Source organism: Rana temporaria, chromosome 1 (genome assembly GCF_905171775.1).
Source record: "Rana temporaria chromosome 1, aRanTem1.1, whole genome shotgun sequence".
Lineage (NCBI taxonomy): Eukaryota > Metazoa > Chordata > Amphibia > Anura > Ranidae > Rana > Rana temporaria.
The window spans coordinates 446,650,785-446,677,868 of NC_053489.1; the positions used below are offsets into that span (position 1 = coordinate 446,650,785).

Here is a 27,084-nt window from a genome sequence, read left to right on the forward strand (position 1 = left end):
AAGTGCAAAGTACACTTGAAATTGCACTGAAAGTGCACTTGGAAGTGCAGTGGATGTAGATCCTAGGGGGACATGCAAGGAACATAAAAAACAGCATTTTTAGCTTGCACATGATTGGATAATACAATCAGCAGAGCCTCCCCTCATTTCGGCTCAACCCCTCAGATTTACAGCGACTGCACTTCCAAGTGCACTTTCAGTGCAATTTCAAGTGCACTTTGCACTTGTAGTGCAAAGTGGATTTGCCTTCCGGAAATAACCCCCATAGTGTTCTGTGATGGTGATTTGTTTCATTTGTAAATTTTGTATATTTTAGTACAAATGCCCATATGGTTTACATTTGTGTACTCAATAAAAGTGGCACTGCATTGCCTTTTATCTACCTTTTCTGTAGTGGTACCACCGTGAGAGCTGCTGATAGACTCTGTACCCCATTGGTTACCTCAACCAAATCCTCTCTTACCTCTGACACCTTGGGTTCCATCCTGCCACAGCTGTGATAGTAAATAGAGACTCAAATAATATCAATGAAACAAATCATATATGTTTACTGAGATGCAAGAAACACAGAAAATTGCATAAGTAACGCAGCTTAAATTGACAGCAAATATGCCCCGTATGCTACCATGCATGAATACTTAACATAGACCCAATACAAGACCTATGTGAACTGGTAAACAGAGGAGTAAATACCCAACACTATAACTCACATGTCGGATCTCTCCCTTCTGTGTCCTCAACAACACACAGACCAGCAAATTGTAAAATATGAACAACATTATAAACCCAAATAATGTCCTATGGGGTGGCTCCCTGCAGTAGTTCAATACAAAATATGCAAAAGAATAAAATGAAGTTGTGCACAAAAGAGAGGAAATAATAATTGTTCCTTTAATTCCAGTTATCTTCAGCTAGCCTGTGTTTTTTGTATTGCAGTTAATTGTAATCCAAGATGTAAAAGGTATTCAGAATGAACTAAACTGCAGTTTAGCCAAATAAATGATAACTGGTGTATGCTCCTCCTTTAACTTTGACAAAGAAGTGTTCACAATACTGATTATAAAGCACTATGGGTGCACTGACCCCAAGTGCCTGCTGTGTGTGGCCTTTGTAGAAGTAGATTCACAGCCGTGGAACTACAAGGATCACCAACCAGTCTGTATCAGTATCACTTAACAGTACTGTTAACTATCACAAGGGCTATGCCCGCTCACTACTACGAACATCAGATGAATGGATCAGATGAATAGAGGGTTCCAGCCGGAATTTTCTGTCTCTTTATCTTTGTCCGGTATAAATGGTGGCACCGCGCCACACTGCAGCTCCCTGTAGACTGGATTGCAGGTACCTACGGATGGTCCGGAACACACGCTGGTCCACTGTACTGGGATAGCGATACTGTCCTCAGAGATCCCTCTGGGGCTGGCTATCTGGTTCCCCACTTTGTAGGCCGCAGATTCTCAGTACTCCCTGTCACACAGACCTCCTGCTGGCAGGTTCAGAATGGCGTCCATAGAGAGCAAATCTTGCTTTTTTATTTCCTCTCCCAGCAGGCTGTTTTGTGTGCACAGTATTCTGTTAACTTTGGCCCAGATTGATCCTGCTAACAGTGTCGCTTCCTCACCCCGGACTACATGTTCCATGATGCCTTGCTCTGAGTCTTTACACAGGAGAAAGAACACACATAGAGTCCAGCATGCAGGGCCGATCCTAGGCAGGGTGCGTGGGGTGCTCCGCACACAGCCGCCACAGAGGTGGGGGCGCCGAAGCTCCAAAGTGCTCCCCTCCCTCCTCCTTGTCTGTGTCCAGAGGCGGAGCACATGTAGCGGGTGCTGCGTTTCCCCATCCCGCTTGCTCTCTCCGCTGGCAACTGACAAGAGCGCATACCTCCCCGCTGTCCCCGGAATCCGGGTTGGGTACCGCAGCGTAGCCTATTCCTGGAACACGTTCCGGTACTAGGCTCCACTAATTAATTCTGTCTGGTGCACGTGGAGCAGTCTCCTGTCTGCCCCGCCCCCTCTGCGTGTGTCAGATCTTCTCCCATAGGCGGTGTGATGAGAGGCTTCTGGGTTGGCTGGAGTTGCTACCAATCATCCAGTGCACTCCCAGAAATGCTCTCCGAGTGCCACCCTCCTAGTGACCAAAGATGCCACCTTTGCCCCGCCCCCTGTAATGTGCTTCTGCTCCTAGCGCCTGAGCTACAGGGATCTATTGGACAGGTACTGATCTGGGGGTACACCTGCTGTGGGGGGCTCTGATGGGGGACACCTGCTGGGGGGGCTCTGATGGGGGACACCTGCTCGGAGGCTCTGATGGGGGACACCTGCTAAGGGGACTCTGATGGGGACACCTGCTGGGGGGGACTCTGATGGGGACACCTGCTGGGGGGGACTCTGATGGGGGACACTAATGGAGACTTCTTAGGGGAGCATCTCTGTGTTTGAGTCAAAGCCATAGAAACATTTGTAAAGGGGAGGAGTTAGTACGATGACCACGCCCATGTGGGGGCGCCAGCAACATTTCTGCACCCAGGCGTCTGTGACCCTAGGATCGGCCCTGCCAGCATGCGCTAAATTGAGCCAAACCCATTATAACAATAACAAAACTGTCCCTTAATTATAAGCATTGTAGCAAGCCTTGGCTACATTTATATTAGATTTTTCTGCCTTAAAAGTCCAAGGGGGCTGCCCAATTGCATTTCGATGCATGTCCTTTAACTTTATGGCCCACTTAGTGGTACGTGTTACTGATACAACGTTGAAAGAGAAAGGTGTGACCCGACACAACCGCCATGACATCCCTCCATCACTATTATACATATAGACATAAAAACAAAGAACAATGGTCATGGGACTTTATATGAGGCATGTCACTGATAAATAAAAATGCAAGGAGTATATAGTAATTATTATTATTTAATCAATCAAGATTAAAACATTTCAAAATCTCAAAGTACATGATACAGTTCTTAAATAATTAGGCCATAGAAAGAGCTGATATACGATTGGTAGAATGATTTCTTGATAAACAGATACATGATAATATTTGCATGAGCGAATACATGATGAATATACGGTGTAAGAAGGAACTAACAATGCACACCATCTCATTAGATTCTTCACAGATGTCCAGTGGTGGTATAGTTATCATTTACTCTGGTTCACACTTTGATGTTCTCCTTTGGCAGTTGGAACACATCTTCCAGTTATCCACACACTCCTCTTCTCGGATCCCTCGCTGGCTCTCCTGGCTTCTTCTATCTGTTCAGTGCCCCCACAGGAAGTTGCTTCTCATGAGGGCACTCGTGGTGCTTGCTCCTGAGCCCCGCTGATGCGTCCATTGACACAGACAGTGGGACTTGCCCCCCCCCACACTTCCTCGTCATTGGAGATGATTGACAGGATCAGGAGCCAACGGCTCCTACTGCTATGAATATGCCCAATGAGGAGGGAGACAGGAGGGCATGTTATTGCATCGCATCAGACTCAGGTAAGAATAAGGGGGGCTGGGGGAATCCTGAGGCAGAGAAGGTTTATTTTTAACCTTGAAACCGTAAATCTCCATATTACATCCGAATGTATATATGAAGGGACCTTGATTCTGGGGTCATGAGTAACAGGTAAAGTATAGAAAGTGTGTGTCTCACTGGGTCCAGTTCAATGCAAAGGGTTTTGTAGAGGGGGCCCTGTTTGAGGTCCTTGGGCATGTCCTGTATGTTTAGCCAGTGGGAAGTAGACAATGCAAGAGCATCCTGCTTTGTATTAAAGCAGTATTAAACCCAAAACCAAAAAATGCATCTTACTTATTCTTAGATGCGATGGCCGCATTAGAATTCTATTTTAGTATTTTTTCCCCCTCTGTATTTACCTTGTGATATGACCAGCAACACTCTTCCTGTATTAGGGTGCTTACATGATGAAGTAACCACTACACCTTTGGATAGCAACATTGCTAGTATGGGAAGGAGGGGAGTGGTACTAAGCTATGAGTAAACACTGAAGTTAGTGTGAAATGCGTCAGCTGTCCTAGTTTCCGTTGCTGTGACTTGTAGTGCCTGTTTCCAGTTTTTTACATTAAAGTTACATTGGATTGGAGTGCGGCTGTCCTGATCATCTTTTGTTCTTACTTTCCATGTGCATTGCTAGCACCCTCAGTTCCTGAGAAGAAGATTTGCACCCAACAAGACCTGCCTGGAGCAGCAATCTCTGTCTCTTTATAGATTTACCTTCAACTATGTGCAAGGGCCGGCCTGACTATATAGAAATTAAAAGTATTTAGGTTTGACCTCATATTATATGTTTTTTTCTAAATCTAAAATCTAAAGTTAAATTGTACGCAAAAATTGTATAATGTATGGCCATCCTGCAGAAAGACGACTTGAGCCTTCAAGCTCTGAAGAGTACATTATTTTATCCCTTTATCTAATTAAAAGCCAACCATTCTTCTTCCTATTCATAAACTCACAAATCCCCCACCTAAAAAAAAAAAATACCCTTCCATCTTTGTACTGAATGAATGCTCCCTTTTCATCCCTTTCTGTCCCACCTTACCGAGGACTTAAAGTGATTTTAAAGGCAATTCTTTTTATTTATTTTAAATAACAAACATGCTATACTTACACCCTCTGTGCGGTTGGTTTTGGACAGAGCAACCCGGATCCTCTTCTTCTGGGGTCCCTCTTTGCTGCTCCTGGCCCCTCCCTCCTTTCAGTGCCCCTCAGCCAGCAGCTTGCTACAGGGGGCACCCTAGCCGAGTCAGAGCTTTGTGTATCTCTTCAGACATAGAGCCCCACCCTGGCCCTGCCCCTTATGTCTCCTGGTTGGCTGACTGATTTGGATTGACAGCCGTGGGAGCCAATGGTGCTTCTGCTCTGTCTCAGCTAATCAGGAGGAATGTACTGGGTGACTAAGGGGATCGTTGACATCGCTAGAGAGAGAAGGAGCTCAGGTAGGTAATTGGGGGATGTTGGGTAGGCTGCTGCACACAGAAGTTTTTTTTATCTTAATGCATAGAATGCATTAAGATAAAAAACCTTCCGCCTTTACAACTCCTTTAAATGATCCAGAATATTTGGAGAGTTGTAATGGATTGCTGATTTTTGTGGCTCATTTCCTGATTGTAAAGTCTAAGTTCATATTTTTTCCCCTAAATTCTAGCTTCCCTTTGTACCAATATACCATTAATGTACCTCTGTTGTCTGCCCTGTATTTTAGGGCAAGCCTCATCTCAGCCTCTAGTTTCTTCTACATGTAGTGCTACCCCCAGAGGAGCCGCTCAATGTATGTTTGTTTCTGCACTTTGTCTCTCAACCCCAAGAACAGTCTCATCCCCTCTGGCACACCCGCTCTGTAATGTTAGTGTAGAACCCAGCAACAGAGAGAAACACAATAATGATAAACTATGAAGTCTTGCATACACACTATCAGACTAAATTCCGACCGTGGCAAAACGCGGTGACGTACAACACTACGACGAGCCGGAAAAAATGAAGTTCAATGCTTCCGAGCATGCGTCGACTTGATTCTGAGCATGCATGGATTTTTCTACGATGGAGTTCCACACAGACGATCCTAATTTCCTATTGGTTTTTTATCCATCGGAAAAATGTAAAACATGTTCTATTTTTTTATACCGATGGAAAAAAGACAGATGGGGCCCAAATACGATCGGTTTGTCTGGTGAAAAAAGTCCATCGGACTGAATAAGATGAATAACACAGGCCATGGTTGGTAGAAGGTATTTGTTCAACGCAGTAATATCATACACTTGTACCCAGTAATAAATAAATGGGGGTATATGTGAACAGGTGCACAGGGAGACAGATCTTCAACACTTTTAACACATGCATTGAAAACCTTCCCACTGGGGCCTCAACACACTGACCAATGCACACAGAAATTGCACAGACAGTGAATGCAATAATGAAATGCAAATACTAACGATATTCCACCAAATTGCTCCCTCTAGGTATCAGTTCAGAACAATTATTCAATGTAGAGCTTTGTGAAAGAATAAAGTGATAAATGTCTCAAGTTCCAGTTCTGTCTTCAGCTAGCTTATATTATACTGCAGTGTTGAGTTGGGTGATTAGTTGTAATCCACAAGAGCAGAAAAAAGCAATAACTGTAGAGTATGATGCTATGAAGTCCTTAGCTGAAGGACTATCCCCACTTGTAATTCCTTTTATGTGTGTGTAAAACAGTACTGATCTTGTAGTGTAGGGGAGAAAGATAAAACCCCAAAGTCTAATTGTAAAATGCTCAGATACAGCACATCCACAGCCCTGGAACTACAGGTCTCAGCGGCAGTCTGTATAGAATAAACTGACTTAGCTTATTACAGTCACTACTTTGATAGGCAGGTGCCTTCTCACCACTATGGATCCCAGCTGGCTGTAGACTCCATCCGGAAACCTCCTGCAGGTGCCTCAGTCTGTGTAGATGGCACTGCCATGCCGTGCTGCTCCTCCCGGTGTACTGGAAGGCAAATGGCTTCAAATGCTATGAAGCGCAGGCCGGTCCTCCTGCTCGATCAGCAGGGCTGCTCACAAGGATCCTTCTGGGGCAGGCGATCCACTCTCCGCTGTAGGCTCTCCCAGCCCTGGGCACACACACAGACCTCTTGCTGGTTGTTGAATGGCGTCCAGAGAGGCCGAAAGCAGGAAACGCCTGTCCTTTTATCTCATTACCCAGCAGGCTGTTCTGTGACTTTGCATTGTGGGTTTGTGACTTGGCATTGTGGGTCTAGTAGTTCCCAGACTGATTTAACAACATGAGTCACTTCCTCATTATACTACACATCCCACAATGCACAAGTGAAAGTGAAATTGATGTGTTTACACCCTCCCCCTCTCTGAGCTGGAGCTGCATTAGAAAAACATTAAAAACTCCTCATGTGGGTACAGATCGGCAAGGCCACATTTCGTTCCTCAAGATAGACACTGTTGGCTTCCCTGAGACTACCATCTTATGTCACGTCGCTGTTATAACTTGTGAGTGTTCCTGGTCAGGTTGCCTTCCCGCTGGGCCTGTTGTGTTTTGCTGATCTTCTGTTACAATACATTTCTGTTTTTGCCCCTGGACTCTGAGTGTTTTCTGCCCGCCGCATCACGTTACACCTACCCACATGCAGGGTGAATATAATAAGTCAAAATTTTCTATACTCTTGCAGGGTGAATCGGTAGAATATGTAATGTGCGCATGTTGATGGCCTGTTTCTGATGCCACGTAATCTCTAGATATGCTTTCAGGCCCATTTACATTTGTGTGCTGCATTATTAAATATGTGTCATTGTGTGTTTTGCCACATGTGATGAACCATATAGTGAACTTGGTGTAGAGTTATTCCCTTTAAGATCATCACAGAGGGCAAAGAAGCATTCTTTACATTTGAAGGAAAAGTGGTCTAACCTCCACATAGGGAAAGTTTTCTTTACAATAAGAGCTGTGAAAATGTGGAATAGGCTCCCTCAAGGACTAGTTCTAGCCAGCTCAGTATATTGTTTTAAAATAGGGCTCGATGTATTCCAAAATACACAAAATAAAAATGAATATTAACATTTATAGGTAATTACACCAGGGATAGTTGATCAGGGAATATCCGATTGTCCTTTGGGGGATCAAGGAGGAGTTTATTTTTCCACAACCGGAGCAAATTGGACTATGCTTTATACTGATTTTTTTTGTTTTTCTCTTGGTCAATTGATGGTATAGAATCCTGTATACAGTTTTCAATTTATTAAGTCTGTTTTTTTTTCCCCATTGGTTCTAGATGGAATTTTTTTTTACTGGACTAACTAGCATGCATTCAATTAAAGTGGTTGTAAAGGCTCCAGGTTTTTCACCTTAATCCATTCTATATATGAAGGTAAAAAACCTTCTCTGTGCAGCCAGCACCCCCCAATACTTTTTTGAGCTCTATCCCGATCCATCGATGTTCACAAGAGCCTTGGCTCTACAGGGGCTCAACCTCCTCATTGGCTGAGACAGTAGCGGGAGCCATTCGCTCCCACTGCTGTCAACCACAGCCAGTGAGCCAATAAGAAGATAGGGGGCATGGCCAAGCCTTGACTCAGTGGGTAAATGGACACGCAGAGCAGCGTTCCCCCATTGCAAGCTGCTTGCTGTGGGGGCACTTAGCAGGAGGGAGGGGCCAGAAGCACCTGCGTGGTGCTCCTGGCCCCCCCGCCCCAAGAAGAGGAGGATCTGTGCTGCTCTGGGCAAAACATATGCACAGAGCAGGTAAGTATGACATGTTTGTTATTTGAAACAAACAAAAAAAAATTATTGCCTTTAATATCACTTTAAGGCAGCCTATTAAAATCAGTTGATTTCCAACATATCAAATATTGAACATGTTGCAATTTTTTTGCTGCAGCACACCACAATGGACTATGATGCGTTGCCATGCTTTGCAGCATGTTAAAACGTCAATGCATATACCATTATTTGCAGTAATGCACATGTTACCTTATGACATGGGTGCTCAACCTTTGGCCCTTCAGCTGTTGCGAAACTACAAGTCTCATCATGCCTCTGCCTTGGGAGTCATGCTTATAACTGTCATCAACGTGCCTCATAGGACTTGTAGTTCATCAACAGCTGGAGGGCGACCTGATGTGTTCCCACAGGACATAGATATAAATTGGCCTTAAACCGATACAGAAAGTTTTTGTTTTAAAACAACAATCTAACAGTGGTATGGTAAGAACATTTCAAATTAAATGAGCCGTGCATGAAAAGTATAGCACTTTTATAACACTGGTATCACTGGTGGTAGAGTACGGTGATTTACATAAAAGTGTAATGGTTCCATACATTCCAGGGATCTAAGTCAGCCAACTTTCTTTTTTAGATATTGGTTTTCGACAATGTTAAAATGAGTCAGCCAGTGACCTTTCTTCAAACTATTCTGCTTTACATTGGACCTCGCAATACAATACATCAAATCGCATACTGTACTTGCTTCAGGCAAAGGAGTGTCACTTAGCTTAGTAAAGAAAAAAAATACAAATAAAAAAAAAACAGGTGCTTCAGCACCTGAGACATTTATTGTCATTTCTCACAGAGGCAGCAAGTGGACCACAGTTACATACTATCTTTTTATACTGGGATGGATTGGAAATGTCATATATGTCTGCCAAGAAGACTGGATTTAATTGTAATAATTCTAGGTAAGAACATGAGACTATCTATCTATCTATCTATCTATCTATCTATCTATCTATCTATCTATCTATCTATCTATCTATCTATCTATCTATCTATCTATCTATCTATCTATCTATTTTATCTATTCTATATATTCTTGTTTTATATATCTGATATGATTTTGTTTATAGAGGATGTATAGCACACCAGAATTCCCATCACAGCTATGGTATTCTCTGACTTTTACACAATACTAGCAGCTGACTATCAACATAAGGATTTTTTATTGCCATTAATATTACTCAAGTAAAAAGTTTGTACACTTTGCTTTGAATAAAGAAGATATTTTAGGCTTTATTGCCCTATGCATATATTTATAGTTATTGTTCCTGTTGTACAACAAATAAATAATTGAGTTAACTTATTAAGAAAACTTTAAGAAGATTTTTATAGTTGCATTTGTGCTCACCCGCTATCACTGTATAAAAAAAAATTCCCTAACTAAATCCACCTTTACACTTACCTGAAACTGCAGTCACGCCACATCCCCAAGCCTTCTCCTATCCTTGGGTCATTTCTCGGGGGGTTCTGCATGACATGGACACTTCCTATTGCATATTCAGCGATGGGGTTCTCTCAGTATCCAAAACAGAATGACTTCATCACAAGGGAGAATTAGGGGACCAGTGATCTTGGACTTCATTTGCACCCCTGGATTTGTTGTTCCTTGTAACCAGATGTGACGCTGGTGAGAGACCTAGAGGGGGACTTAGATGAGTATATGTGGGGAAAATGCCTAGCAGGACTGGTCAGAGAGAGGTGAGTTGGTGGTATGAGAAAAAATAGTTTTAGCATGGAATGGGGCTTTAGCACTGAATCTTAGGATTTAGGGTTCATTTTCTTTTAATGTCATCACTAGATTTTCTTTACCCTATAACACATGATAGTTTTTTTTCACACTACATGCATTACAAATTGCTTTGATTAGAGAGAAAAAAACATTGTTTCCAGTAGAACCCCTTCATACTAATTTGCTGCAGGGTTCTATTCACCAAATAAGTCTCACCAGGTACATGGTCAGGGAACTCATGAAAACATTCCACTATGCACAGTGTGAAACCTGACCACTGCTATACAGCTGCAAAGCAAAACAAAAAACTAAAAATCTGACATTTTTCTAAAAAAAAAAAGTGTGGCTTGTACACACACTATAAAAAAATTGGGTAAAATTTTTTTGCCCGAGGAACAATTGTACAATTTTCTCATGTACACAAATTTCGATAGCCGATTCCAACCTTTCCGAAGGGAAAACCCCAAAAATGTTCACGTAGGTGAACAATACTAATGATTTTTGTTTAATATGTACCATTTTTGCACAAGAAAAATCAGAAATGAAAGACTGCACATTATGATAAGAAACATTAAACAACAAAAAAAAGCATTTGTCATAAAATAATTTTCATACATTATTTCCTTGCTCACTTACGGCTTGCTGTGACACAATGAGGAAAATCGGATGATCGTTCGCCCAATTTTCTTATAGTGTGTACCCCACTTAAATCACTGCTGTGGGATTTACAAATGGGCTTTGCGTTTCACTTGCTTAACTTGCTTGGATCTTAGGGCCAGATTCACGTAGAGCGGGCGCAGCGTAACGTAACCGGTTTACGTTACACCGCCGCAATTTTTCAGATTTAGTGCCCGATCCACAAAGCACTTACCTGGAAATTTGCGGCGGTGTATCGTAAACACGTCCGGCGCAAGGCGGCCCAATTCAAATGGGGCGGGTACCATTTAAATTAGGTGCGCTCCCGCGTCGGACGTACTGCGCATGCTCCCGTCGCAAATTTCCCGAAGTGCTTTGCGCGAAATTATGACGCGCCGACGTTTTGTGAATCGCGACGTGAAAAAAAGACTTACGCCGGGAAAAATCAAAAATCAAAAAAAAAAATCAAAAGCGACTCGGGAAAGACAGGCATACTTTAACATGGTGGAGTACTTTTACACCATGTTAAAGCAGCCCTATCTTTGCGACGGAAATCTAACACTAGCGACGCCGTAACGACGGGAAAAATCTTCGTGGATCGCCGTAACTCCTAATTTGCATACCCGACGCTGGTTTACGACGCAAACTCCCCCCAGCGGCGGCAATGGTACTGCATCCTAAGATCCGACAGTGTAAAACAATTACACCTGTCGGATCTTCTGGCTATCTATGCGTAACTGGTTCTATGAATCAGTCGCATTGATAGAACAAGAGATACGACGGAGTATCTGAGATACTCCGTCGTATCTCCTTTGTGAATCTGGCCCTTATTGCTTTGATCATATGACAATGCTCTCCTCCTTTCCCCACAACATTTTCCTGAATTATTTTTTTTTCCTGACAGCTCACTGTGTTATACTGTGACATCATGTAAATTATACTCATAAACAAGATTTTTAAAACATTACCATGTGAAGTTAACCTTTAGCCACAACCCTAACCCTTAAAGCATATCTAAACACAAGAACAACGATTTAATAAATTGCTTTAAAAACACTTGCAGAAGCACAGAATATCTGTTGATTGTTCTTTTTATGTGAGCTCAACTGAAAGCACAAACAATGTTATCTTTCTTCTGCAAACTGTTAAATCCCATATTACCATGTAATGTTAAGCTGCAATTTATTCAACTTTTGTTTTTGGATTTTGATATCCGAACTATAAACAAACAATATCTTACCCAATATGTGAGGGGTAATCTTTCTATGGGGCCACCTGTTCTAGTGACAACTGTCTAAGAGTGAAATTCCCTTTACTTCATAGAGATTTTCTTTTCAATTATTTTTTTAGTTTTAATATATAGAGAAAAACAGAAGTACAGTATTGGTTTACAGAGTACAAGTTACAAATCGATACAAGACATAAGTGATAACAAAACATACCTGCATACTCCGTTATCAGTAGAAGGGACCGCGCATCCTACTGCTGAATGTGGATACCACAACCCCCTTAGTAGGCACGGTGCAGAGAAGGTGTATAGTTGTCAAAAGGAAATATATCTATAAATGATCCTTAATATACTGTTGTAGTAGAGAATAAATTTAACAATATACCATATTTGTACAGTGTAATGAAACCTGAAACAACAATAAACAAAGAAAATAGAGAACATAAGAACAAAATAGAAAACAAAAGAACAAAACATTGTACCAAGGCTGGGTGGGTATCTCTAGTTTAAGACCCAAGAGTAGTTCCATTGAGGAACTTAGACTGAATTGGAGAATCTAGATGTCCATGGTGCCCATTGGTTGTTGAATGTTAGTACCGAGTGAGACAGCGAAGTGTTTTCCAGAAGAGTGTTGCATGTTAACCCTTTGGATTACTTCAGTGGTATTAGGTACCAAGCTGGATTTCCTTTTGGAAGTAATTGTTAGCCTGGCGGCAATTAGCACATGGTTAACTATGTTTCGGAATTGAGTTGGAATGTTTTTAATTGTAAGTGTGAGAAGGGCCAATTGAGGATTTAGTTTTACAAAAAAGCCAGTTAAAGAAGAAATTAATTGAAAACCGCATACCAGAAGCTGCGAATGTGCTTGCAGGCCCAAAGTATGTGGTAGATGTTGCCCTTTGATCCACATTGCCTCCAGGAGATACTGGATTCCATGGGGAAAATTAGGGACAACCTCAATGGAGTGAGATAGGATCTGTGTAGGATCTTCATCATGAGGTCCCAATGGTTGGTGCAGTGGGAGTATCTAAAGCAAACTTTTATTGCTTCCTTCCACTCATCCGATGAATGAGTGGTACCCAAGTCTTTCTCCCAGTTTGTCATGCTGGAGGTTTTAGTAAAGTGATTTTAGTGTTGTAGAAGGGAGTAGAACCAGGACAGGCCCTTAGGCCTATTGTGGTTCGACAGCAAGTAGTTCCACGCACCACAGTGTAGATTATAGGATGTAGTTGACCGATTGGTTTGGAAGTGCTGTATCTGAATCCTAGAGTAAGTGTGTGTAGCAGGATCTTTTAGGAGTAAATGTCTATAGGTAAGTATATTCTCTTTTAGCCATGACTGTATATTAAGGTTAGGGATTAGGTACTCATAGATTCAAAGATTTGTAATTTCTTGATATGATTTTGACTCGGGAGCCAAGCTCAGATGGTGCTTTTCCCAAGCCGAGAGTGTTGTCATAATGGAAGGAAACATGGGACACATCAAAGGTATGTGTCATGGATATGCAATAAAGTCTGGCAGCTTACCTGTCTCCATGTGTTCATTAGAGGCCTGACTCTGTTCTGGCTGCCTTTTATCATCCCTCCTTCCTGTATGGTCTCACCCCAGGTCATACCAGGAAGTCTATATTAACTGTTGCACTGCAAGTCTGCAGTGCTGTTCAACTTTGTTTGTAGCTTGAGTTCCTGTCTGCTGTGTGCTAAGTTTACCTTCCTGTGTACCGATTTTGGCTCTCTGACTACTCCTGCTTGCCGGTTTCCCTGACCTTTTGCTTGTCCCTCGGTTACCCTTGTCTGCCTGTTGCCCTGACCTCGGCTTACCCATCACTATCGCTTGTCCTGGTTGTTGCTTCCCCTCTCTCCCTGCGGAGCGTGACCTAGGGGACCCCAGGGGTCGCGACCTGTATCCAGCTGCAGCGAAGGCCATCCTCACCACCAGAGGCTCTGGTGAACACCATGCTGGGTGTTAGACTCTGCACACTGGGGAATCTTGAGCTCACGCTTCCTCTCTGATTGCAGCAGTCGGCTATAGGGTTCACTACCCTGTGGTGAATCCCTGACCCCAATGGGGTGCACTTGTCACCTGGCCACAGGTGACCTGACAGTATGTTTGTTAAATTAACTAGTAGCAAGGAAGGGAGATCTCTATTTTGTAGAATAGATTTTTCTATTTGAACTCATAGTTTAGTGGAGTCTGGATCGAACCAGATCTTCCTTTGGTCTAAAATGGATGCTCTGTAAAAATTACATATATTGGGGAAACCCATCCCACCATTAGTCCTGTGTTTTTAGATAATTGAATAATGTATTTTGGACATTTTACTTTTCCATATAAACTGTCTGAAAAATGTATCTATAAGGTTGAAAAAAGATTCGGGAAAAGAGATGGGGATGGTTCTAAAATAATAAATTAGTTTGGGTAGGAGAGTCATTTTCAGGGCAGCTATTCTGCCTAACCAGGAGAGCTTGTATGAGGCGATATGGTGTAAGTCATTTTTGACAGTGTCTATTAGGGCAGGAAAGTTAGCTGCATACATGGAAGATGTTGGATAGGATAATTTATTGCCCAAATAAGAAATTGCTTCAGTCATCCATTGAAATGTGTACTTTTCTTTTAGAAGGAATATTTGTTGTTTTGACAAGTTGATAGGTAATAAGCAAGATTTCGTAACATTCAATTTATAGTAAGAGACTGCACTATAGTTTTTCAATACTGTATATACTCTAGCCAAGGAAGAAGCCGGATTTGTGATAGTTAGGACCACATCGTCAGCAAAAAGACCAATCTTATGTATATGGTTTGCAACATTGATCCCTGAGATATTACCATCGGTTCTAATTGCCTCCGCCAAAGGTTCCATCATTAAGGTAAAAATGATATAAGATAACGGACATCCTCGGGTCCCATTTGTTATATAGTATTTATCTGAGAGGGTGTTGGACGAAAAACCTGAGCTGAGGGAGTAGAATATAGAGCTAATACAAACAGGATTGTCCCCTGGAGACCAAACTTTTGTAGGGTCGCTTTGAGGTATCCCCAGTGGACCCTATTAAAAGCTTTTTCTGTGTCTAATGCAAAATTGCTGTGGGTGTTTTTTTAGTTTCTACTATGTACAGGAGGTTGAACAACCGCCTTGTGCCATCTGGTGCTTGTCTACCCTTGAAAAAGCCTACTTGATCTACTTTCACTAAAGTGGGGGTCATTTTGGCTAGTCTATTAGCTAAGATTTTGTCATAATTTTTTTAATCAGTATTTAGGAGTGAGATTGGTCTGAAATTTTGGGGGGAATCTGATTTCTTGCCTGGCTTCGGCAAAGTGACAATAGTGGCTTGTAACATCTCCTTGTCACAAACTATGGTGAACGGGAGTGAACCACAACTGCGGTTAAGGAAAGAATTCAATGCACCTCCCAATGTTATGTGAGATTTCAGTATTGGACCCCAGGCGTCACTCCAATCAGAGAACAGGGGTTCACTACATCATCTCTCTCACATATAGGAATGCGTTGAGCTACTAAGGGCGGAGGTATTACAACATGCCTCCAACCGTTAGCATAGAAAAATTACAATGAAGATCAAGGAGCACAACTGCATTAAAGATTCCAATGCACTTCTTTATGTATGTGATTATCAGTACAGGACCCCAGTCGTCACTCCAATCAGAGAACAGGAGTTTGGGGGTTCTCTACATAATATCACTTTAACATAAAGGAACACATTAGGCCACTAAGGGAGCAGGTATAAAATACCTTCAACCCTTAGCATAAAAAGTTAAAGCGAACATGTTCAATATTTTAGGGCGGAAGCCCGTATACTTTTAACAACAGAAGTCAAGCACGTAGCATATGGGAATACTGTATGCAAGTAGTATTTGCGTTGGAGAGGCAAATATAGCTCAGTTGGTTTGACAGTGTAAATCCCTTTAAGATATTGCAGAGTTATCAGCTGAGGGCATACTAATTAAACTTAAACAGCAGCATACTATTAAATACACCAGATCCAATTACAGCACTTTGTAAAGGGTTCAGTAATTGAATAATACTAGAGCAGTTATAGTACTTATCCGGTTTGTAGGGATGAATGTCTGCAGTAGGTCAGCAGCAGCCCTGGTCTGCATAAGCTTCATTTAGGCAGGCATCCAGGGTGGCATGGTTCCCATAGTGGTGTAGTGTGGCCGGCTACAGCTGACAATAATAGAACAGCATGTGTATTACACACTGTTCTATTTAAGGCTGAGAGGCATGTGTGCTGAAAAGAGTGCTAATGACGCTCGGCACTTCCGCGTTCCAGGCTGGAACGCACGCGGCACTGGGCGATGATGTCATTGCGCGGTCGCCATGTTGCGGTCCAGCATTACGGCGCCAGGCGCTGATTACTCTCCTCCGGAAAGGAGGCAGAGGAGGCATCGCTGTCGAGCAAAACACCCAAATATGGGACCAGGGTTTGCGAAAATGCTCTGTAATATTCTGAGGAGAATTCATCGGTGCCAGGTGACTTGTTTTTTGGTAATGCATGTATGGTATCTAAAATTTCTTTATGTAGAATTGGTGCATTGAGTGAGGATAAGTCTTCTTCCTTTAAAGAAGGGAGAGACACTGGCCCAGATTCACGTAGATCGGCGCATATTTCTGCCGGTGTAGCGCATCTCATATGCGCTACGCCAACGTAACACAGAGAGGCAAGCAAATTATTCACAAAGCACTTGGAAACTCTTATTGTAGCATTTGGAAGTCTTCTGAGCTAATTTTGAAAGCTCCTAAAGGGGTAATGAGAGGCTTTCTCCCTGGTGTGGAGTGTCATGCTCGCCCCCTCCCTTGGACTACAGGAGAGTCAGGATGACTCCTGTCAGGATGACCACTAACACACAGCTCCTTTCTCTATCTGCAACGTAGAGAGTGTCCTGACTCTCCTGTAATCCAAGGGAGGGGGCGAGCACGACACTCCACACCAGGGAGAAAGCCTTGCATTACTGTGTGGAGTTACAGACATAAGAATAGGAAGTGGGAATTTCTCAGAAGAAATAAGGGCATTTAAAAGCAAAATCGAAGGATGAGGTAAGTGAAGGAGGACTGCACTGAGGTAAAGGAAGCTATTTAGGGAAAAAAAATTGTACCTTTACAACCCCTTTAATATGGAAAGTCTGGCACATTTGACAAATCTTAGATTAACCCTTTGTAAAGTTCGGGGAACCAGCTTGATCACAGGACACAGGCTTTCAAATCAAAAACTGAGGATTATTAAACTTAAATGGCTTCACAGCAGCAAAAACAAAAGAAATAACAGTCTCACCGACTTGTACAGCTCAGAACTGCTATCGCAGTTAAACAGTCCTTGTAGGTAAGTTTCCCAGTAGCAGGCTTTCAGGCAGGGCACTGCCAAGTGCTTTTACAGCTTTTCACAGCTTTTCCATGTCCACCATTCACCATGCACAGCCTCCACTATGCTCCTTCACTCCCCTATCACTTCCTGTCTTTGCTTTAAACCACTTCCTTAGACAGGTGTGTTAACCCTTTCTGTTCCCTTAAAAGGACCACAGAGGGGAAATATAACATCCTTTCAGGACCCAGCCACGGCGTCCTGTACACCTCCAAATGCAAAAGCCTTTATGTTTCTGAATCGAAGGAAAATAGATATGAGTGCTTTATATGACCTTTAGCAACCAATCTCAGTAACTGTTTGATGTATGTAGGAAATATAAATATTTGCCATTTCAAAACTGCAAAGCTGAGATTTTTCAGTGAATGAATATAGTGATGATTGAATGCAAACATGATATTTTCATGGACAAGGGCACTGTATTTCCAAGAATATGGTAGATTAATAGAGAGAAAAGCGATGATATAGCAAATTTTTTAGAGACGTTTGACTATCTGTTTTGTAAAATGTGTTTACAGAAGGAAGTCCATTGCACTTTTATACAAAGGAAAACTTACAGCATAAGTGAGAAATTATTACCAACAGTAACAAAATAGTGATTATTTATCAACCAAACATGAACAAGGTTTTTTCTTTTTAAATAAACATATGATTCATACATTAAAGGTTGCTATGAAATGTACATTTGTTGTCTGATCTTGCTACATAAGTCATACATTGACACACAGATAAACTATAAAAGTGAGATGATGCATTAAAAAAAAAAAAAAAAGCTACACATATCAAACATCAAAAATATTTAAAACTTTATCAACTATTTTTAAGTATTTTTTTTAGCTCATATTGTCTGTTTAACAAACATAAATGGTCTATTTATGGTTTTCTTCTCTCTTTTAAATTTAACATAGCAATAACTGCAGTTAAAGTCATGACAGGAACATCTTTAACAGAACCACCAGCAGCTGGTGAAATAACAACAACAATAGAAGATAATACAATATATTTGACACAGAAAACAACACAAGAAAAAAGTGCAACAACTCCATTTTTACCATCAGCAAAAACACTGGAGACACCAACAGAGACAACAACTCCATCAACAGAGCCACTAACAAAATCACACCCAGAAACAACATCCAGAGACAGTACAACAGAAACAAAATCTTTAGCATTAACTGAACAAAGTTCTGCAGTGGAAACTACCACAGTATTAACACAGCAGTCGACAAGCAAATCATTTGCAACTTCAGAATTAAAATCAGAAACATCAATTATAGCAGAGACAAGTCCAACAACATTGATGTTACCTACAATGAAGACTAGTACAGCAACCACAGACGTTCCAACAACAACAGAGCCCATTATTACATTAGCAATAACATCTTTGACAACAGAAACCATTTCAGAAGAGACAAGCACAACATCAGCATTACCAACATCAAAACTCTTGGTAACTGCAACAAAAATTACATCATCGACAACACCACCAGCATTAACTGAAACACTGGCTAAAGTAAATGCAACTACGGGATCAATGTTACTATCATCAGCACAATCGCCAACTACAGCAGACATTCCACCAACAACAAAAACCCTGGACACTACAACAATTGCAGTGACGACACTTAACAAAGCAACATCCTTGGCATCAACAGAAAAAATTACTACATTGGAAACAAGTACAGCAACAACAGTGGTTCCAACAACAAGAGAGCCCATTGCCACAACAGGAATGTTATCATTAACAACAGAAACCACAGCAGAAGAAACAAGCACAACATCTGCATTGCCAACAATTAATCAATTGGTAACCGAAACAAAGAAAATGTATTTTACAACCCCACTAGCATTAACTGAAATATTGACTACAGTACAAAAAACTACATCAACATTGATATTGTCGACAGAATCAACAGCTACAGCAGAGATAACAACCACAACAACAATCCCACCAACAACAAAAACACTAGAAACTACAACAAACGCAAAACCACCAACAATAGCTTTAATTAACACAGAAATAACCACAACTTTATTACCACCAACAACAAAATACCCAGAAACAACACTGAATGAAGCAACATCCTTGGCATCAACAGAAAAAATGACTACATTGGAGCCTAGTACAGCAACAACAGTGATTCCAACAACAGAGCCCATTGCCACAACAGGAATGTCATCATTAACTTTAGAAACCACTGAAGAAGAGACAAGCACATCAGCATTGTCAACATTTAAACCCTCGGTAACTGAAACAAAGACAACATCTTTTACAACACCACAAGCATTAACTGAAAAATTAACTACAGTACAGCAAACTACATCGGCATTGCTATCGTCAACAGAATCAACAGCTGCAGCAGACATAACAACCACAACAACAATCCCACCAAAAACAAAAACATTAGAAACTTCAACAAATGCAAAACCACCAACAACAGCTTCAATTAACACAGAAATAGTCACAACTTTATTACCACCAACACTGAAATACCCAGAGACTACACTGAATGAAGCAACATCCTTGGAATCAACAGAACAAATTACTACATTGGAGACTAGTACAGCAACAACAGCGATTCCAACAACAGAGCTCATTGCCACAACAGGAATCTCATTATTAACTTTAGAAACCACTGAAGAAGAGACAAGCTCATCAGCAATGTCAACATTTAAACCCTTGGTAACTGAAACAAAGACAACATCTTTTACAACACCACAAGCATTAACCCAAAAATTTACTACAGTACAGCAAACTACATCGGCATTGCTATCGTCAACAGAATCAACAGCTACAGCAGACATAACAACCACAACAACAATCCCACCAACAACAAAAACACTAGAAACTACAGCGAAAGCAAAACCACCAACAACAGCTTCAATTAACACAGAAATAATCACAACTTTATTACCACCAACAACGAAATACCCAGAGACTACACTGAATGAAGCAACAGCCTTGGCATCAACAGAAAAAATTACTACATTGGAGCCTAGTACAGCAACAACAGTGATCCCAAAAACAGAGCCCATTGCCACAACAGGAATGTCATCATTAACTTTAGAAACCACTGCAGAAGAGACAAGCACATCAGCATTGTCAACATTTAAACCCTCGGTAACTGAAACAAAGACAACATATTTTACAACACCACAAGCATTAACTGAAAAATTAACTACAGTACAGCAAACTACATCGGCATTGCTATCGTCAACAGAATCAACAGCTGGAGCAGACATAACAACCACAACAACAATCCCACCAAAAACAAAAACATTAGAAACTTCAACAAATGCAAAACCACCAACAACAGCTTCAATTAACACAGAAATAATCACAACTTTATTACCACCAACAATGAAATACCCAGAGACTACACTGAATGAAGCAACATCCTTGGCATCGACAGAAAAAATTACTACATTGGAGACTAGTACAGCAACAACAGTGATTCCAACAACAGAGTCCATTGCCACAACAGGAATTTCATCATTAACATTAGAAACCACTGCAGAAGAGACAAGCTCATCAGCATTGTCAACATTTAAACCCTCGGTAACTGAAACAAAGACAACATCTTTTACAACACCACAAGCATTAACTGAAAAATTAACTACAGTACAGCAAACTACATCGGCATTGCTATCGTCAACAGAATCAACAGCTGCAGCAGACATAACAACCACAACAACAATCCCACCAAAAACAAAAACATTAGAAACTTCAACAAATGCAAAACCACCAACAACAGCTTCAATTAACACAGAAATAGTCACAACTTTATTACCACCAACACTGAAATACCCAGAGACTACACTGAATGAAGCAACATCCTTGGAATCAACAGAACAAATTACTACATTGGAGACTAGTACAGCAACAACAGCGATTCCAACAACAGAGCTCATTGCCACAACAGGAATCTCATTATTAACTTTAGAAACCACTGAAGAAGAGACAAGCTCATCAGCAATGTCAACATTTAAACCCTTGGTAACTGAAACAAAGACAACATCTTTTACAACACCACAAGCATTAACCCAAAAATTTACTACAGTACAGCAAACTACATCGGCATTGCTATCGTCAACAGAATCAACAGCTACAGCAGACATAACAACCACAACAACAATCCCACCAACAACAAAAACACTAGAAACTACAGCGAAAGCAAAACCACCAACAACAGCTTCAATTAACACAGAAATAATCACAACTTTATTACCACCAACAACGAAATACCCAGAGACTACACTGAATGAAGCAACAGCCTTGGCATCAACAGAAAAAATTACTACATTGGAGCCTAGTACAGCAACAACAGTGATCCCAAAAACAGAGCCCATTGCCACAACAGGAATGTCATCATTAACTTTAGAAACCACTGCAGAAGAGACAAGCACATCAGCATTGTCAACATTTAAACCCTCGGTAACTGAAACAAAGACAACATATTTTACAACACCACAAGCATTAACTGAAAAATTAACTACAGTACAGCAAACTACATCGGCATTGCTATCGTCAACAGAATCAACAGCTGGAGCAGACATAACAACCACAACAACAATCCCACCAAAAACAAAAACATTAGAAACTTCAACAAATGCAAAACCACCAACAACAGCTTCAATTAACACAGAAATAATCACAACTTTATTACCACCAACAATGAAATACCCAGAGACTACACTGAATGAAGCAACATCCTTGGCATCGACAGAAAAAATTACTACATTGGAGACTAGTACAGCAACAACAGTGATTCCAACAACAGAGTCCATTGCCACAACAGGAATTTCATCATTAACATTAGAAACCACTGCAGAAGAGACAAGCTCATCAGCATTGTCAACATTTAAACCCTCGGTAACTGAAACAAAGACAACATCTTTTACAACACCACAAGCATTAACTGAAAAATTAACTACAGTACAGCAAACTACATCGGCATTGCTATCGTCAACAGAATCAACAGCTGCAGCAGACATAACAACCACAACAACAATCCCACCAAAAACAAAAACATTAGAAACTTCAACAAATGCAAAACCACCAACAACAGCTTCAATTAACACAGAAATAGTCACAACTTTATTACCACCAACACTGAAATACCCAGAGACTACACTGAATGAAGCAACATCCTTGGAATCAACAGAACAAATTACTACATTGGAGACTAGTACAGCAACAACAGCGATTCCAACAACAGAGCTCATTGCCACAACAGGAATCTCATTATTAACTTTAGAAACCACTGAAGAAGAGACAAGCTCATCAGCAATGTCAACATTTAAACCCTTGGTAACTGAAACAAAGACAACATCTTTTACAACACCACAAGCATTAACCCAAAAATGTACTACAGTACAGCAAACTACATCGGCATTGCTATCGTCAACAGAATCAACAGCTACAGCAGACATAACAACCACAACAACAATCCCACCAACAACAAAAACACTAGAAACTACAGCAAAAGCAAAACCACCAACAACAGCTTCAATTAACACAGAAATAATCACAACTTTATTACCACCAACAACGAAATACCCAGAGACTACACTGAATGAAGCAACAGCCTTGGCATCAACAGAAAAAATTACTACATTGGAGCCTAGTACAGCAACAACAGTGATCCCAAAAACAGAGCCCATTGCCACAACAGGAATGTCATCATTAACTTTAGAAACCACTGCAGAAGAGACAAGCACATCAGCATTGTCAACATTTAAACCCTCGGTAACTGAAACAAAGACAACATATTTTACAACACCACAAGCATTAACTGAAAAATTAACTACAGTACAGCAAACTACATCGGCATTGCTATCGTCAACAGAATCAACAGCTGGAGCAGACATAACAACCACAACAACAATCCCACCAAAAACAAAAACATTAGAAACTTCAACAAATGCAAAACCACCAACAACAGCTTCAATTAACACAGAAATAATCACAACTTTATTACCACCAACAATGAAATACCCAGAGACTACACTGAATGAAGCAACATCCTTGGCATCGACAGAAAAAATTACTACATTGGAGACTAGTACAGCAACAACAGTGATTCCAACAACAGAGTCCATTGCCACAACAGGAATTTCATCATTAACATTAGAAACCACTGCAGAAGAGACAAGCTCATCAGCATTGTCAACATTTAAACCCACGGAAACTGAAACAAAGACAACATTTTTTACAACACCACAAGCATTAACCGAAAAATTTACTACAGTACAGCAAACTACATCAGCATTGCTATTGTCGAAAGAATCAACAGCTACAGCAGAGATAATGACCACAACAACAATCCCACCAACAACAAAAACACTAGAAACTACAACAAACGCAAAACCACCAACAATAGCTTCAATTAACACAGAAACAATCACAACTTTATTACCACCAACAACAAAATACCAAGAGACTACACTGAATGAAGCAACATCCTTGGCATCAAGAGAAAAAATTACTACATTGGAGACTAGTACAGCAGCAACAGTGATCCCAATAACAGAGCCCATTGCCACAACAGGAATGTCATCATTAACATCAGAAACCACTGCAGAAGAGACAAGCTCATCAGCATTGTCAACATTTAAACCCTGGGTAACTGAAACAAAGACAACATCTTTTACAACACCACGAGGATTGACCGAAAAATTTACTACAGTACAACAAACTACATCAGCATTGCTATCGTCGACAGAATCAACAGCTACAGCAGAGATAACAACCATAACATCAAGCCCACCAACAACAAAAACACTAGAAACTACAGCAAAAGCAAAACCACCAACAACAGCTTCAATTAACACAGAAATAATCACAACTTTATTACCACCAACAACAAAATACCCAGAGACTACACTGAATGAAGCAACATCCTTGGCATCAACAGAAGAAATTACTACATTGGAGACTAGTACAGCAACAATAGTGATTCCAACAACAGAGTCCATTGCCACAACAGGAATGTCATATTTTACAACACCACAAGCATTAGCTGAAACATTTACTACAGTACATCAAACTACATCAGCATTGCTATCGTCGACAGAATCAACAGCTACAGCAGAGATAACAACCACAACAAGAATCCCACCAACAACAAAAACACTAGAAATTACCACAAACGCAAAAACACCAACAACAGCTTCAATTGACACAGAAGTAATCACAACTTTATTACCACCAACAACGAAATACCCAGAGACAACACTTAATGACGCAACATCCTTGGCATCAACAGAAAAAATTACTACATTGGAGACTAGTACAGCAACAACAGTGATCCCAACAACAGAGCCCATTGCCACAACAGGAATGTCATCATTAACTTTAGAAACCACTGCAGAAGAGACAAGCACATCAGCATTGTCAACATTTAAACCCTCGGTAACTGAAACAAAGACAACATCTTTTACAACACCACAAGCATTAACTGAAAAATTAACTACAGTACAGCAAACTACATCGGCATTGCTATCGTCAACAGAATCAACAGCTACAGCAGTTATAACAACCACAACAACAATGCCACCAAAAACAAAAACATTAGAAACCACAACAAATGCAAAACCACCAACAACAGCTTCAATTAACACAGAAATAATCACAACTTTATTACCACCAACAATGAAATACCCAGAGACTACACTGAATGAAGCAACATCCTTGCAATTAACAGAACAAATTACTACATTGGAGACTAGTACAGCAACAACAGGGATTCCAACAACAGAGCCCATTGCCACAACAGGAATCTCATCATTAACATCAGAAACCACTGAAGAAGAGACAAGCTCATCAGCATTGTCAACATTTAAACCCTTGGTAACTGAAACAAAGACAACATCTTTTACAACACCACAAGCATTAACCCAAAAATTTACTACAGTACAGCAAACTACATCGGCATTGCTATCGTCGACAGAATCAACAGCTACAGCAGACATAACAACCACAACAACAATCCCACCAACAACAAAAACACTAGAAACTACAGCAAAAGCAAAACCACCAACAACAGCTTCAATTAACACAGAAATAATCACAACTTTATTACCACCAACAACGAAATACCCAGAGACTACACTGAATGAAGCAACATCCTTGGCATCGACAGAAAAAATTACTACATTGGAGACTAGTACAGCAACAACAGTGATTCCAACAACAGAGTCCATTGCCACAACAGGAATGTCATCATTAACATCAGAAACCACTGCAGAAGAGACAAGCTCATCAGCATTGTCAACATTTAAACCCTCGGTAACTGAAACAAAGACAACATTTTTTACAACACCACAAGCATTAACCGAAAAATTTACTACAGTACAGCAAACTACATCAGCATTGCTATTGTCGAAAGAATCAACAGCTACAGCAGAGATAATGACCACAACAACAATCCCACCAACAGCAAAAACACTAGAAACTACAACAAACTCAAAACCACCAACAATAGCTTCAATTAACACAGAAACAATCACAACTTTATTACCACCAACAACGAAATACCAAGAGACTACACTGAATGAAGCAACATCCTTGGCATCAACAGAAAAAATTACTACATTGGAGACTAGTACAGCAACAACAGTGATCCCAATAACAGAGCCCATTGCCACAACAGGAATGTCATCATTAACATCAGAAACCACTGCAGAAGAGACAAGCTCATCAGCATTGTCAACATTTAAACCCTGGGTAACTGAAACAAAGACAACATCTTTTACAACACCACGAGGATTGACCGAAAAATTTACTACAGTACAACAAACTACATCAGCATTGCTATCGTCGACAGAATCAACAGCTACAGCAGAGATAACAACCATAACATCAAGCCCACCAACAACAAAAACACTAGAAACTACAGCAAAAGCAAAACCACCAACAACAGCTTCAATTAACACAGAAATAATCACAACTTTATTACCACCAACAACAAAATACCCAGAGACTACACTGAATGAAGCAACATCCTTGGCATCAACAGAAGAAATTACTACATTGGAGACTAGTACAGCAACAATAGTGATTCCAACAACAGAGTCCATTGCCACAACAGGAATGTCATCTTTTACAACACCACAAGCATTAGCTGAAACATTTACTACAGTACATCAAACTACATCAGCATTGCTATCGTCGACAGAATCAACAGCTACAGCAGAGATAACAACCACAACAAGAATCCCACCAACAACAAAAACACTAGAAATTACCACAAACGCAAAAACACCAACAACAGCTTCAATTGACACAGAAGTAATCACAACTTTATTACCACCAACAACGAAATACCCAGAGACAACACTTAATGACGCAACATCCTTGGCATCAACAGAAAAAATTACTACATTGGAGACTAGTACAGCAACAACAGTGATCCCAACAACAGAGCCCATTGCCACAACAGGAATGTCATCATTAACTTTAGAAACCACTGCAGAAGAGACAAGCACATCAGCATTGTCAACATTTAAACCCTCGGTAACTGAAACAAAGACAACATCTTTTACAACACCACAAGCATTAACTGAAAAATTAACTACAGTACAGCAAACTACATCGGCATTGCTATCGTCAACAGAATCAACAGCTACAGCAGTTATAACAACCACAACAACAATGCCACCAAAAACAAAAACATTAGAAACCACAACAAATGCAAAACCACCAACAACAGCTTCAATTAACACAGAAATAATCACAACTTTATTACCACCAACAATGAAATACCCAGAGACTACACTGAATGAAGCAACATCCTTGCAATTAACAGAACAAATTACTACATTGGAGACTAGTACAGCAACAAC

The 27,084-nt window shown here is 40.7% G+C and overlaps 1 protein-coding gene across 1 annotated transcript in view; it reads left to right on the top strand.

Annotated features, from left to right (window-relative positions):
* Nucleotides 1-18,166: 18,166 nt before the first annotated feature.
* LOC120932084 (mucin-16-like) overlaps nucleotides 18,167-27,084 on the top strand; it is a 59,409-nt gene continuing 50,491 nt past the window's right edge. Inside the window, exon 1 of the mRNA XM_040344215.1 lies at nucleotides 18,167-27,071. Coding sequence (XP_040200149.1) covers nucleotides 18,167-27,071 — 8,905 coding nt within the window. The remainder of the gene's footprint in view (nucleotides 27,072-27,084) is intronic.